We start from the raw sequence: 15,402 nt of genomic DNA on the forward strand, positions 1-15,402 counted from the left end.
TTGAAGTGCAACTGTGACAACACAACCAAGGTTAGGCGGTGGAACACACACTCATGTCCAGAGTTTGTAATTGTCAACATCAACCTCCAACTCGGGAACAAGTTTTGAAAATGAACTACCAAAGGAGAGGCCATTTTGGGAGTAGCTATCAAAACAGAACAGTTTCTCGATAAAGTTCTTCGTACACAAGAGCTGACAGCTGACAGTTTCTCTTGAAAGCACAGCAAAGTTACTGTAAAAACCATCAGCTCTAAGATTGAAATAGTCAATTTTTCATATCGTAACGTCTGACTGTTTCCAACTGATCTGTAATCCGGTTGCTTGAGTAACTGTTACTTGGCGTGATCAGTTTTCAGTTGATGAAAGTGCCTTGATTCCCGTAGTTTTCATGGAGCCAAAACTTGATAGCTGATAGTTTCTTTTGAAACCACTGTAGAGCCACCATCAGCTCTAAGATTGAAATGATCAATTTTCAGTTGATGACAGGGCCGATGCCGGCGTTTACAGGTACGACTATTTGGCAATCATCGAGGGTCGATCATTCAGAGGGCCGCTTGGGGCGAGATTTAATCAGACTCGCGCGGGTGACCTTCCGTTCAACCCTGACCTCGCGCTGAACCCCGAGCCTTGACTCCGCCGAGTGCGCGCCAAAGACAAACACAACTCCGCTGCTGAAAGGCATTAACCCGGTAGTGTACCTAACCCCACTCTTCAATCCCGCCTGCTGGTGGCCTGGAATGGATGTGAGACAATGGGGGGAGGGACTGGGGCAGGAGCGGGTTTAGAACCCGCGACCCCGGGACTCGCACACTCCCTGACAACAGCCACGGTGCCTGACAACGACCACGGTCAGAACGGGGCATTTAAACAGGACAGCAGGGAGTGGTTTGGGAATGTGCTTCACACGGAGTGGTGGTTCCTGTCCTTTTGTGTCGCACTGACATCGTGAGGCGTTTATCACTCACGTCTGCTTGGTCCATCTGTAGTTCTGACGTTTGGACGTTGTATTGTAATTCACTTTATCTTCACAGTTAGTAGCAAAATTTCACGGTGTAAGGAAAATGGACAGTTTCACTGAACTTTAACTTCATGATGGGGCCAAGTGATTTACAGAACGGATGTGTGAAGAAGGAATCGTAAATAATAACAATAGGTTTTCACGGTGATGATAAGTTCATGGTACAGATCTAAAGGTGACCGTGAAAACAGTGAACATAAAGTTACGGTGAAAGGAACAAGAGTTACAGTAACTCATTCCCAAGTTCGTGTTGTTTCCGGGCATAAACTTCCCGCTTTATGAACTCGAATAATGCGCCTTCTGTCCACTTGTCAGACATTTGGTCCTCTGTAGTGTCAACGTTTGGATGTAGTAACTCAGTGAGTCAGTCCCAAGTCTGTGTTGTTTTGGACATGTAGAACTAATTAATTCTTTATGGAGGCATAAATTGCCTGCCTTTCCTCTTATTCAATTGAAGAGGATGTTGGTCTGCAGGATGATGAATTCCACTGTCATGTTCGACAGGGAACCCTTGGAGACACTGGCGTCACCTCACCGAGGATGAACTGAACTAAACTTCTCTCATTCTCACAGAGTCGTTGTAAATTCTCCTTCTATCGTATAATTCTCCAATAGTTGGAAAATGTATTACCCACGTCTACGTGCTCCATGTGTATTTCCGACATTTGGACGCACATGTAGTAATTCATTCCCAAGTGCATGGAGCACTCATAAATTCTCAGCTTTTCCTTTAACTCCTGAAGAATAGTGCCGTTATCAAAATCACCTTCTGTGGACTTGTCCGTATCGCTTCACCAACAGGTGTTCCCAACATTCGGGCACGGTAACTCACCCACACCGACACTGGCAAGTTCATGTGTGCTCATAAATTGCCTTTTTTCCTTTAAAACTCCAAAGAACGGTAAAAGAACAGAAAACTTGTAAAACGTGCCTTCTGTCGACTTGGACACGTTTGTGCACCGGAACTCACATTGACAAGTTCACTAGTCTTGGAGTCATAAATTGCCTTTTTTTTTTCTTTAAACTCCAAAAAACAGTTACAAAGAACAGTAAACTGATGTAAAACGTGCCTTCTGTCGACTTGGACACGTTTGCACACAGTGACTCACTAACATTGACAAGTTCACTTGGAGTCATAAATTGCCTTTTTTTTCCTTTAAACTCCAAAGAACAGTTACAAAGAACAGTAAACTAATGCAAAATGTGCTTTCTGTCGATTCTTCTTGTCGACATTTGCACACAGTGACTCACTAACATTGACAAGTTCACTTGGAGTCATAAATTGCCTTTTTTTTCTTTAAACTCCAAAGAACAGTTACAAAGAACAGTAATCTAATATAAGATGTGCCTTCTGTCGATTCTTCTTGTCGACATTCGTGCACAGTGACTCACCAACATTGACAAGTTCACTTGGAGTCATAAATTGCCAATTTTTCCTTTAAAACTGCAAAGAATGGGTATAAAACGCACCTTCTGTCGACTTGTCCCAAACGCTTGACTAACATGTGTTTTAGACATATATAACCAATTCATCCTGCAACATCAAAGAGTACAGCTTGTGTGAACAGAAGTAATGAAAAGACACATGCCACAATAAGTGATAAAAGGAGCACGTATGACTGGGTTATTGAATGGGGCCATGACAACATGTGCGTCTTTGAACTTGGGATGATCCATGTTCAAGTACTGGTTGTTAAACTTGTAACCACAGCGACGTTACATACCTGCACCTGCCTTCTCCCTCTTAAGTCCCAAATGATGCATTAAAACCTCGCAGCAACTTTTTATAAGCCTCTCGTAAGCAATTTACCTTGAGAGTTTGGTAAACGATTCGTCAAGAACTTGTTAATTGGTGCAGAAGGACCGATTTCATGCTGTTCAGGGGTTTCAGGAAAGGAACACGATGTAATTCGTCAGAAATTACTCTCCGTTAAGAAGCGAAGTTTATTGATCCTATGGACGGTGGGTGGCAGTTTCAAGGTTTTTGTCTGTGGTTGTCCATTTGTAAAACAGTTGTGGTACATTTGTCATCTAGAATATAACTATCAAACAGCAGTGGCAAAACCTTTCAAGGTCGAATTGACTCTTTAAGACTGCACTTGGGTTTTAGATTGTCTTGATTTATTGATAAAGACACAAAAACAACTTAAAGGAAGCCCAGGGAGGGAAGGAAACAATAAAAGTGAAAGTTTCCATAAGTTTGTGATTGAAAACTTCATTGCCCACTTTTACATACGGTGTTTACTGAATCTGAATGCAGCGGTTTTTGTAGTTTTTCTTGTGACAGATAGTGTTAAATTACACCGGAATAGAAAACATATATAGCAGCCTAGGAGTACTCAATTATATAATTATGGTCATTTACAGTTACACGCGATATTATCCTTATATAAGCAAACACAATTATACAATGTATGCGTAACTTCCGGTGGCATGCTATTTCATTCTGAGTATGTACATACTTTTAATCAGTACAGTTAAACTATCAGGTTACCGCATTGCTTCCAGCGTTACTAGTGAAAGCCCTACAGTCAGTAAATTGCTTCAAAAGTATTTGTATAGTAATATCTGGGAACTTTGCCAAGGTTACGTAAATGGCGCCAGGGTTCTTCTATCTCTGCCAGTAATGAAATGGATGCTGCTCCAGTGGGCTCTATAGGATAAGTGCTTAACAACTTTGGTGGTGTGTTTAGAGTCGTGTCTGTGGCTGGAAGCCAAAATTGTGGTGAAACCTTCCATGACTGCAAATTCCACCTGTACCTGTATGTGGAGTTTAGTGCATGTATTTACCCACAGAAACGGTGTGTGCAAAGGTACATGTACAGACTTTCATTCAGACCCACCACACTTATCAAAAATCGAGTAGGGGCCCGTTCTGGTGTGAGTGGATCAAATAAATCAGCTTATGCAGCTTGTACTGTTCAGTACAAACCTGGTGTGTTGTCCCATCAGGCAGTTTACACAAAATTACAGGATATGCAATGCATGCAAATATAAAGAGATACAAACACATCATTTTTTTCATGTTGCAATGTCCGAAAACCAAGAAAATAAATTGATGTGACTATGGTGACCTACACATGCTGATCTCTTAGGCTACAGGATAAGTCCTGTTTGGCTATTTGGGAGTTGAAAAGGCCACAGGGTGATGACCGAGCTGCTGGCTATTTGTGTCCTGGCCCACTTAGAAAGGTCATCAAGCATCAGGGGATGAGGACGGGCAAATCTCCTGTCACTGAATCGATGTTGTTATTGAAAGTAAGACTGTAGCGGCTGTAAATTGTGGGTGTGTGGGTTTGGATGTGTTTGTGAGTTGGCAAGTGTCGTCTGTTTGTGGGTGGATCTTAATGGTATTTGCTATGTGGGTAGGTTTCAACTAAACACAGATCAAATTTAATTATATGGACTTCCCTAGCAGCTTTCAATGGTACCGCAGTGGAACCTTTGGTTTTCATACATGTATCTGTTTATCTATCTGCCAAGCACAACAGACTCGTATCATGTATAGAATGTATTACGAGGGCGAAAAGTTGTTAGATAATCTCTCAAAAGATGATCACAGACTTGATATTGTTATTGAAAACAAGGTCATAGCTGTGAAGTTTTGATATAGTTTCACATTGATTTGTCATACCAAATTTGGCTGTCCTGTGATTGAAAAGAATATTATAAATCATTGTCAACGGTCAATTCTGTAAATTGCCTCGCAGAAAATCCGCAGACAAAAAGAAAACACGACAAGTCTAAACCCGACAGACTCAGATGAATCATGGCGTATCATGCAGTCATGGCGCTTTCAGCTTTCCGCATGACAGATAGCGTTGTCATAGCCGCTAATATACATGGAAATGAAGCAGGTTCTTTTACGCCATGAGGGTGATTTTTCGCATTGTACATTGTACATCATTAATATCAGGGAAGTGTCTGGTTGCTCAAGCCCTTGTGTGATTTATCTTTGACAGTCCAGCGTTCAAAATACTTTTTCTATCTGCATAGGTCTAGGGAATGTTTTCAGTCTCACCTGTGTTTGGATTTATGGTTTCGTGGGTTTGTAGGTGGGTGGGTTTGTGGGTGGTGGTCTTGGGGTTTGTAGGTGGGTGGTTTCGTGGGTTTTAAGGTGGGCGGTTCCGTGGGTGGACAGCATAATTTGGAAGTCGTGAATGAATCTTTATGATATTTGATATGTGTGTGGGTGAGTGGGGTTTTTTTTGGTGTCTGCAAAACAAAAGGCAAATCTGGTTATTGGCCTCCTGCAGACTAATTCTGGAATGCATTATAAAAATTATATTGCTACAGATGTGCAAGAAAGCCGAAAACGTGTTTGACATTTCTCAAAAGACCTTTGTAGCTCAAGCACACATCACTACCAGTGGACTAGCCCCCTGCTGTAATGCTTGCACAACGGGTTGGCCCATGGGCTACAGAAACAGAGATGGGCACCGCCCTATACACAATATTGTGACCTTTTGTGTTCTTAAAATGAAAATCAGACATGAGGATGGGACTAGGTTCTGTAAATGAATTCAAGTTTGTGTGGTTTTAATTTCGCGACAAGGGGAAAATGGAGTGTTCGCAGTGTTTCTAAGTTGGTGGCAGCTCTGCTAACAGTATCTGACAAAAATGTTCGCGGTGGTTTTAAGTTCGCAGTGATCGCTGCGAAAACAGCAAATGTAAAACATTTCTGCCTTTACAGTATACTATATATAAAAATAAAGGTGAAGACTCTGATGGAAGTGTCGGTAATACACGTTCTCTGTCATGTCTGTCCTGCTGAAAGATGAACAGTGGGGGGGGGGGGGTAAATGTCATCGCTGCCAGCGAGACAGGGAGTTATTGATGTCGTGTTCTTCACGGCCGGCGGGATTTCTGGGACAGGGTCACCTGGAGGTCGTTGGGAGATTGTATTCTGTATATCCAGTAAACTGCACCTTCAGCTTTGCAGACACCCGGCGCGGCAGCAGCTGGTTATCTGTATATTACCCTGAAGGACCTGTCCAGTGCTGTATCCAGCTTTGAGTTTTTTTCTGCCCCACTCATTAACTGGGAGTCAATGTTTTGAATTTTTGTTGTTAAATTTATCATTTTAAGCCTACGAAGATACATTTTCATCAATTCTATGTCATAAAGTTTAGATTTTGGGACGGACAACGTAAAAGCATTTTCTGTCTCAACATGCAAATTTGTCACTCCTAACTTTGCACATCTAGCTCCAAAGCCATCTAGTAAGGATGCACATACTGTCATGAAACAACAGAACATTTGGGGGAGCTTTGGTCTTTCATCCTTTTTTTTTTTTCAGGACGATTGCTTAAAGAGGCCCTCTCCTGTTATATACTGTAGCTCATAAGACTGAAATAGACAAATCAACAATGAATTAACGTTAACGACATATGAAAGTCAGAGCATTGCAGAACACATGCCACACATTTCTTCAGGTTATAGGAGCATCTTTTACAGAATTTGAGAACCACTAATGTATGTACATTCAGGACTATTCTTCTTAATCTAAAGTAGTAGGAAAAAGAGGGAATGCTCAAAATCTGCTACAACAACTTATAAGTCATTTTGTTTTTCTGATTCTTTGTTTCTTGAATTTTCAGACTGAACATTTCTAATACGAAATTGAAATGGAACAAGAGTATAACATGAGGACTAGAATGGAGCGCTGAATAACCAGTATAAAAACATCATTCAAAATCATAATCCTTTCCGTTCCAGGTCAGTAACTGAAAGGTAGATTAATGACCTCGAGAACATTATTTCTGCGAACATGTCAGAATTTCTTTAGGTGTCAGTGCACACCGTTATTTTAAACCAGATGGATGGTCTGTCCGTGGTGCTGAAACGTATATCCAGTGCTAGCTGACACAGATTCTGTAGTGTCCAGATTACGCATGGTGTACAAAATCATGGGTAAACTAAGTAGACATACTACTCACTACTCAAAAGTCTAATGATGTTGTTGTATATAATTTGTATTATTTTTATACATGTTTTTAGAGTTCTGTAAAAACAATGTGATGACAAAGCTGTACAATTTAACTCTTTTTTTTACCCTTCTTGTGGAATAATAAACCAGCCTACTGCTACTAATACCAGCTCAGAAAAGAACAAGAATGAGTTAAACAGTACCTGCAAGACTATCAAAGTCATAAACCTAGGATTGAGATGTTAAAAAATCAATTTTTCCCCAGGAAACTGAGTGTATGTTCCTGTCAGTATGTACTGTAGAGGCATTATTGCTAGATAGAATTAAACAATGCATGAAATTACATTGTAGACGTGCAAAGATTAGGTGTGGCAGACAGTTTGCTGTGATAAAGCACAGGCGCATGCATGCCTGCAAAGCTGGTGTGTTACACAGAAGGGCGGTTTCCCGGCTATGCAAGATTTGGCACACATGCTGACCCAATTTTATCAACTGGATTAAAAAATTAGTGTGGCGTTGTTTCTAAATGTTTGTATGGTTTTCCTGAAATGCTGATGTTGCCTCCTGTGTCCCATATATTTGTATTCTCTCCCACGAATCGTGTAATCCCTCCGTGTGTCCCGCGGTTGACCCTGAAGCGTCCCGGGTCACCCATACGCGACGCCAGACGGGATATAAATGGTCCGGCGCGCGGAAAACTAGGTTGAATCGCTCGCTCAAATTGCTGTCGGCTTAAACCCGCCCCATGTGCGGATAATACTGTAGATCATGAGATGTTTGCTGCGGTTTCAATTTTAAGGTGACCTTTCTTCTGCAAATTCATGCCGCTGATATCTGCTTCCAACGTATGACTACTGTTCCGTTAGTGGTGCGAACCTAATCCCGAGTTTAGGTTTAGGTTTGGACTCGAGTCCAGAGGTTTAGGTTCAGGTCCGGACTTGAAAGTCCAGACCTGAACCAATGGCATATTTGTGCTAAAATATTTTTTTCCTGTTACAAAAATTGGCATATATCTTACATGCAATTTGAAAACTATGTATGCGAAATTATAATACAGTCAGTAGTAAACACAAAAGTTCAGTTATAAAACACAAAAACAGCAATATTTTCATATTTTTTTCATTGAGATTTTTTGTTTCGAGTCTGGACTTGTTTCCAGACGGTTAGGTTTTTTGGGGCTTGAACCTAAACGTTAGGTCCAGTCCGGACCAGGTTCGGGTTTAGGTACGCATCACTATGTACCGTACTACTTGTCTCAACCGCGAACTTAAAACACCGCAAAAACCTCCTTCCGCGAAGTAAAGGCTAAAACCCACTCCACATGCTGATGGTTCCATGAGTCTTGAAATGTTCGCAGTGCGTTTATTTTTACAGTGACTGAATATGAGTTTCTAATGTGTTACTACTGAACCATAGAATTGTTTCAACCACAAACTTTAAACACTGCGAAAACCTATCACATAATAAAACCAACACAAAAATAGATGAATATATACATGTGTACTATAATATAGGCTTAATCCCACCCCACATACTGATGGTACCATGCATATGAGTCTTCAAATGTTCGCAGTTCGATCATTTTTACAGTGACTGAATATGCGTCTCCAATGTGTTACTATAGTGTACTGCAGAACTGTTTCAACCGCGAAGTTAAAACACCAGGAAAACCTCCTACCATGAAATAAAACAAATGCATAAATAGATGAATTTGCAGTACCCAATAATTCTTCAGCACAGTGTCAGTTCGCAACATTCCTCACCATTAAAACGCTACATGTTTTGCGTCTCTTCCATCCACAAAAAAGGGCCAGGGGGCAGCCTGATGGTATCGTGTCCATTAGTCCATTTTCCAATATAGGGTACAAAGCTTGTTTTAGCCCCGTCGGCAGTCTGAGTGCCTGGCCTAACACGGCTTGATGGAAACACGGCTTGATGGAGGATCGGGGTTTGGAGATCGGGGCTCGAAATTCATCTTTAGGAATAGCTGCACTGGTGTAGCCTCTATAGCAGGCTCTCTGGGGCCTTTTTTTGGGCTTATGATACACTTTTGCTGATGACTTCTTTTTGTACTGGGTCGTTTGTGCAGCCAGCCTGTGCGGGGCCAAACGGTTACAGGCTGGCTGATGGTTACGGGTTGGCTGCAAAAAGTGTTAAGCTGCCCAAAAAGGCCCGGTAGAGCCTGCTATGGAGGCTACATTGGTGCCACTTACCTAGTGATTTACGTGTACATGTAAGTATACAGAATACAAGTTGGGTACACAACATGAAATAAAGACATAGCATCGATGCAGAACTGATGATCTTCAAAGCTTAAATTTCAAAACCCGAGTACATAAATTTTTGTGATACGACAAAGATTTCACTCTTTTTCTGACACGTCAATGTCAAGAATGTGGTCTATAATAGTGTACTATAATTATTACAGTGCATTTTTGTACGCAACCCTACACAAATATCTAGGTGCAGTCCAGTGCACAAACAGTCAGATAAGGTGCACAGCTCCAAACTTGGGTGCGCCTAATCACTGTCTGAAATATTTGTGATTTTGACATTTTAGTGGTTGGCTACACTGTAGTAACTGTTAAGTAGCTAAGATTGAGATACTCACAAATCAAGAATTAAAGTCGTGTACAATAGTACCTTTTTGTACGTAACCAAATAAAAATATCTACATGTATACATGTATTGGTGCGCACACGGGCAACGATTAGTTGCACAGCTCAAAAGTGCATGATTCTGCGCCCTGTATGTCCAGGCCTGGGGATGAGGTGACTTTCTGACCTCCTGAACTGCTGAACCCTCGGCCGGCCTCCGCAGCCAATCAGGTGCCTCCGTGCCTCCGGCGAGATTTAAGACTCGGCTGAGACATTTTGGAGAAAATCAATTTTCGTGGGCGATGAAAGCTTGTCGGAACGGAGACTTTGGTCTGGGAATGGGTAGGCCTAAAGGGGAGGCATCATGTTCGGAACAGGAGAATTTTGTAGAGTCATGGTACATGTATATGTAAGGCCACAGCAATTTTATTTGTTGGTTCTCAGGTTTTAAAACAAAATGCAAAAGAAATATTTCCTTAAAAACAGACTTGAATAAAAAGACTCTTTTTTTTACACAACCAAAAGATTTATTCCACCGACGTTTCGGTGACCATCTGTCACCTTCTTCAAGGCAATTCTGACTGGTTCACATTCTAATGCAGCACTGAAACGTCGGTGGAATAAATCTCTTGGTTGTGTGAAGAGAGTCTTTTTATTCAGTGACTTACCAACCTGATGAAACTATTCATGGAGTCAAATTATCACTTATAACCATTTAGGATATGAATCAAACCCAAAATGCTTATATTTATTGATTGATTGATTTATAATACTTAAGCTTCTCCAACAAAGTTTAAGGTACTGTTACTGTGCATGTATGGCGGAACAGGTGCTTCTTGGCACTTAAGGCATCCACAGCTGAACAAGAAAGTCCTTGGCTTCCTAATGTAGATGTTGTATCTTTTCGATTCATCAAGGTATTAATCTATTGTTTGAACAATTGTTTGAAAGCAATTTAGTTTGACTGATGGTGGCCTTATAACTTAACTATAACCTATAAGTTAAGCAAAGCATTTGTCTACATGTATATGCCATACAGATACCCAATTTGTTCCTTACCACCTCCTGTTTTATTGCTAACAAACATCAAGAAGTGCTCTTGTAAATTAAGACGTATCCAATACAGCAACTTCTTAAGTACAATCTTGAAACTTGGTCTTAGCGCTGCAAGAAAACTTCTTTATTGAGTGTTATAACGTCGAGAAATTGCTTCCAATGATGCATAGAAGCGTTTTGTGCAGAAAAGTCAATTGTGCTTTCAGGCAATTTTCTTTCCTGGCAATATTTGTCTATCCTTAATATCCCGGCAGCACTTTGTTCGGATATTCTGCCGACAGTGAAGGATAATCATGGTGATTCTATGGTAGATTGTCAGCAATAGACTCTGAATGATGTGAAGGACAAATAATACATCAAGAAATTTGCGGAGATAAGCGGGATAGATGGGAGCGATGCGGGATGAGGCTTCCATCTCTAGGTCCTGATGCGGGAGGAAATGGGTTGTTATCGCAGTCAGAGCCGGGAACATTCCATCAGCGCAAAGCTTTTGATGACAAGTTTTCATGCTGGAACAAATAGGACGCATCGTTCTTGTAACGACTTTCTTCCTACTTTCTTAAAACTGGGAGGGTGATGGACACAACGCACAGAGAAGTTTCTTAGACCACAGCTGTTGAACCAATTTTTCAAAACATCATTTTTGCTGGACCTAGAGCTAAATGTCTGGTTCAGAGAAATTATAATGTTACATTGTTACTACACCAGAGGTATCCAGAAAAAGTATTTCTACTTTCTGGCCTTGCCACATGACTTATCGGGAGCTTCCTTCCGTCTGAAGGAGAGAGCCTGAAAGATGGGGCTGTCTTATCAGACTTTCTTACCGCGCAGTACGTCTTCACAGGAATTAAGACGTTGCTTTATCTTATCTTAACCAGCGCTAAGGTTGGCAGGTGTGCCGTCTTAAGAAGTTAAGGTTTCTTGAATGTGATAAGTTTCTCAAGTAGGCAGGCATCTTAGAGTTGGTGTCTTATCTTTTAAAGATGAAGACGGAAAGTGATAAATTAGGTAAAAGTGAAAATGAGAAGTTTGTGTTTAGCTTAGATTCTGTCTAAGATCAGTACAGCAATTTTGCACTCGCTTTGTGTATAAACTCATTAAAATCCAAAGAAACAGTAAAAAAATCAGTATCTTTTTCAACACACATTTTGATTACATCTACATGTAGGTACAATTTGGGGACACGAAAAAATAGTAAACTTGTTAGAAAAAATACCAGCAAGTCCACCTGTTCATTCAGGCACAGGTACATGTACATGCCACAAGGCCACATCATTTCTAAATTAGTTTGTTGGTTCTACAGCGTATGATCCATCATTTTCCCCAACCCTGACAGTTTCACGCCTCCTGTTTGTGTGGGGGCGGTCGCACGGGTAATAGCGTCATGACTCTGAATAGTCTCGGCACGTTAAGTGTCCCCCTGGGATCTCCCGTCACTTGTGGTCCTGCCCAGTTTGTAAAAAAACAGGTCAGCTGTGAAATTGAGTACTTGATGCGATGTTAGGAGGGGCGTGTTGTTATTATAGGGACATGTTTGTTGGCTTTATCAACACTAATAGAATTGGCAAGTTTTTATCAAAACAGTTTCTGACATAAACATCTGAATATTTCATAGGGGGAAGTAACTGATATATTTTAGTCATTGTTTGGTCTAATTGATATAAAGTTTCTGTTTTTTGTTGGGAACACTTTTATATTTGTACCATGGCTAGACATTCAACGTTTGATTCGCGCCCTGAAACTGTGTGTATTAAGGTACAGACTTTCTCCTCGGACCCTGTTTTCATGTTGTCTTTCTATGCGTAGTTGCAAATCACTTTAAGGCCACGCCAATTTAATGTCTTGGTTAACGGATTTTTAATTTTAGCAACAAAAAAATCATTAAAACAGAAGGCTGGGGTGAAAACTTGCACCTGACCCTGTTCACTCCCTGATACTGTGTGCACCAAAGTACAAACTTTCCTCTGAGATTCTGTTTTCATGTTGTTTTTCCAATCTAGCATTTTTTTTTTACATTTTTCTTTATTCCCTTAACCAAGAAAATAAATTGGTGTGGCCTAATGTAGAAATTCTGAGGAACCTTTCGAGTATACTAATCTTATAAGACGTGTGTTTTTGTGTTGAAAAAGTCTAGTATATTTTCCATCTTACAAGGCAGAAAAGCTCATTCCAGGTCGCCAAAACAGCTCTTCTCTGTCGGCTCGCTGCTCTTTGGCAATGTTTCCTTTCCTCCTCTGCTAGCTTTCTTCAGATTTGCTCACGTGAAAGTTTTCCGGATACAATGTTCCAACTTGCCTGTCCCTGACAGACTATATTTTCACAAGCTACTACATTTTTCTGCTCAGACTAATATGTACACAAAACATTTTGCATTTAAATGATGGTTACATTTGTACTTTGGTCCAGCTTTGACCCAATATGAAAGAACTGCTAACGATACTCCAAGTTGTGATATTATAATATTGTATAAGTATGATTGCTTGTTGCTGCTTTAATACCTTGTGCAAGGAAACTAGTCGGACACTTCTACAGCAGAACAGTTTCTCTATCTGGTATCCATATCTATATCATCCTGGAATTCCTAAATATTCCATAATTCAGATGGATATCAGGCTACCTTAATAAAGAAAGTTTCCTTTTTTTTGTTGTCATATATACATCATACACATGTAAAGACAAGTCTATGACAATCATTTATCCATAACACAATGGAGAGAATTATTGCAATTTTGAAGGGTTATTTGCATCCTTATAAGCCGCACCAGTTTGGTTCTCTGACATGTCTTATTAAAAGCCCAGCAAATGAAAGATGAAAACAGAAGGCTGGGTGGAAAACTCAAATCTGACTATTATATTCACTTGCTGAAAGTTTGAAACTGTGTGTGCCAAGGTACAGACTTTCCCTTCAGAATTTTCATGTTGATTCTCCATATTTCCTTTATTTTAGAACGAAGAAGTCAGATTGGTGTGGCCTAATATCAATCTGCCTTTCGTTGAAATAAATCATATTGCTTTCAATAAGCGAAGTGTAACAAGTCGTTGTTTTTGTATGGTTATGTTGTAAACTCTCTGTAATATGGACGACATTTGGAAGTGTTGCCCGTGAGATCCTTACTAACGTTAAATAAAAACCATTGAAAAAGAAAAATATTGGTCAGTATTAACCATGATAAAATGCTTATTCACATCTGATTCAGCATTATAGCATCAGCTATGGCTAACAGTCTTAATACATGTATGTAGTAAGTGTTTTATGTATGTTTGTCACAAAATGCATGAACAGGAGATGAAGAAAAATTAACGTTTGATGACCTTGAAATTAACATTTGATGACCTTGTGTTTCAGTAATCCTGGAGAAGACCATACGTATCCCAAGGTCCCTTTCTGTCCGAGCAGCGTCCGCGCTGAAAGGCTTCCTCAACAAGGTAAAGATGTTCTTATTTCATTCTCTTGGTGTTTGTGATAGATAGAGGGACTTGTTATACATGTATGTACATGTACGTCTATATGGTAGTACATGTAGTAATGGTTTATCTATTGATTGATTCACATGTCACGAACAATGGAAGCCCATTGGCTGAATTGGAGCTCGGCCATTACAATTTATAGGGCAGCAAAAACAACAACTTGATAATTCATTAAAATATTTGAATACTAAAAGACGAACTTACTCTACAGTCCATAAATACATTCAATCACAATATACATTTAACATCAAGAATCGAATCCAGCTTGCAAATTGAGAGGTCAGCTATAGCAAATTAAAAGGCATTTAAAATCTAGTGGAAATCAGAGTAATATTGTCCAAGTAGATCGATTGCACGATTAGTGATTTATCGTATATGTCTCTGTATATACTGTACATAAGGAGTGCACTGCCACTAGTGCAATGGCCTACATAGTGTTTCCCTTGCATTCAAAAGGTCGGGTATTCAAACTCCCGACCAGGATATACCATAGATTTCAAAAATGGTACATACTGCTTTTTCAGCTTAGGTCTCAGCGGTTAAGGGAAACACTCCACAACACTGTAGCTTTTACATGTACCTCCAGAACTTAAGTCAGGTACCCATTTTTATTCCTGGGTGGAGTGAGGAAAGTCGTGTAAAGTGCCTTTCCCAAGGACACAATGTTTAGCCGGGAATCCCAGGAATCGAACCTGGGACCTCTGAATCCCGTGCAAGCCTAACCACTCGACTGCTGACGCCACTTTAGAGACATGTGTATGTAGGTTAATGATCAGGGATTTCAACGCGCTGCCCAGACACAAAGCTCACAGCATTAACAGAGACAACGTGTGATGCAAAACTGCCATAAAGCTCTGATGTTCCCCCTCGAGAGACAGACGCCGATCCTTGCGAGGGACGGGTGTATGTAGGTTAACAGCCGTGAGGGTTTAACGTTACTACCCAGGATTATCAGTGACTGCTAGACACAGGTGATTGTGTTACCATTAGGAGCTACTGCTTGTATAACTGTTTTACTGTTTAATGGGTAAACATTGGCTGGCTTGGAGACAAGAGGCTTACAGGTTCGAAATGCTGTAAAAAAGGAGAAGTAGTCCCATGGCCTTTTTGAGGACGTAGGGGCAGTGGGTTGTTATCCACTGTGTCTAGGGCACAATATTGATAGGCGGAGCCCATCCCTCTCCTTCCACCGGCTTTTACCCCCCAACGAAGTCACGTTCCCATTTTCACACCTGGGTGGAGTTAGGAAAGTTCTGTGATGTGCCTTCCCTAAGGACACAATGTTTAGCCAAAAATCAAACCCAGGACTTCTCAATTGCCTCCAAACCTAACCC

The 15,402-nt window shown here is 40.6% G+C and overlaps 1 protein-coding gene across 14 annotated transcripts in view; it reads left to right on the top strand.

Moving 5' to 3' along the window:
- Positions 1 to 15,402, top strand: part of LOC136444014 (protein kinase C iota type-like) — an 82,569-nt gene that overhangs the window by 62,856 nt on the left and 4,311 nt on the right. For all 14 annotated transcript variants that reach the window (XM_066441409.1, XM_066441410.1, XM_066441412.1 and 11 more), the window contains one exon: positions 13,947 to 14,026. In XM_066441409.1, the coding sequence (XP_066297506.1) occupies positions 13,947 to 14,026 (80 nt within the window). The remainder of the gene's footprint in view (positions 1 to 13,946; positions 14,027 to 15,402) is intronic.

The sequence above is a fragment of the Branchiostoma lanceolatum genome, chromosome 10 (assembly GCF_035083965.1).
Source record: "Branchiostoma lanceolatum isolate klBraLanc5 chromosome 10, klBraLanc5.hap2, whole genome shotgun sequence".
NCBI lineage: Eukaryota > Metazoa > Chordata > Leptocardii > Amphioxiformes > Branchiostomatidae > Branchiostoma > Branchiostoma lanceolatum.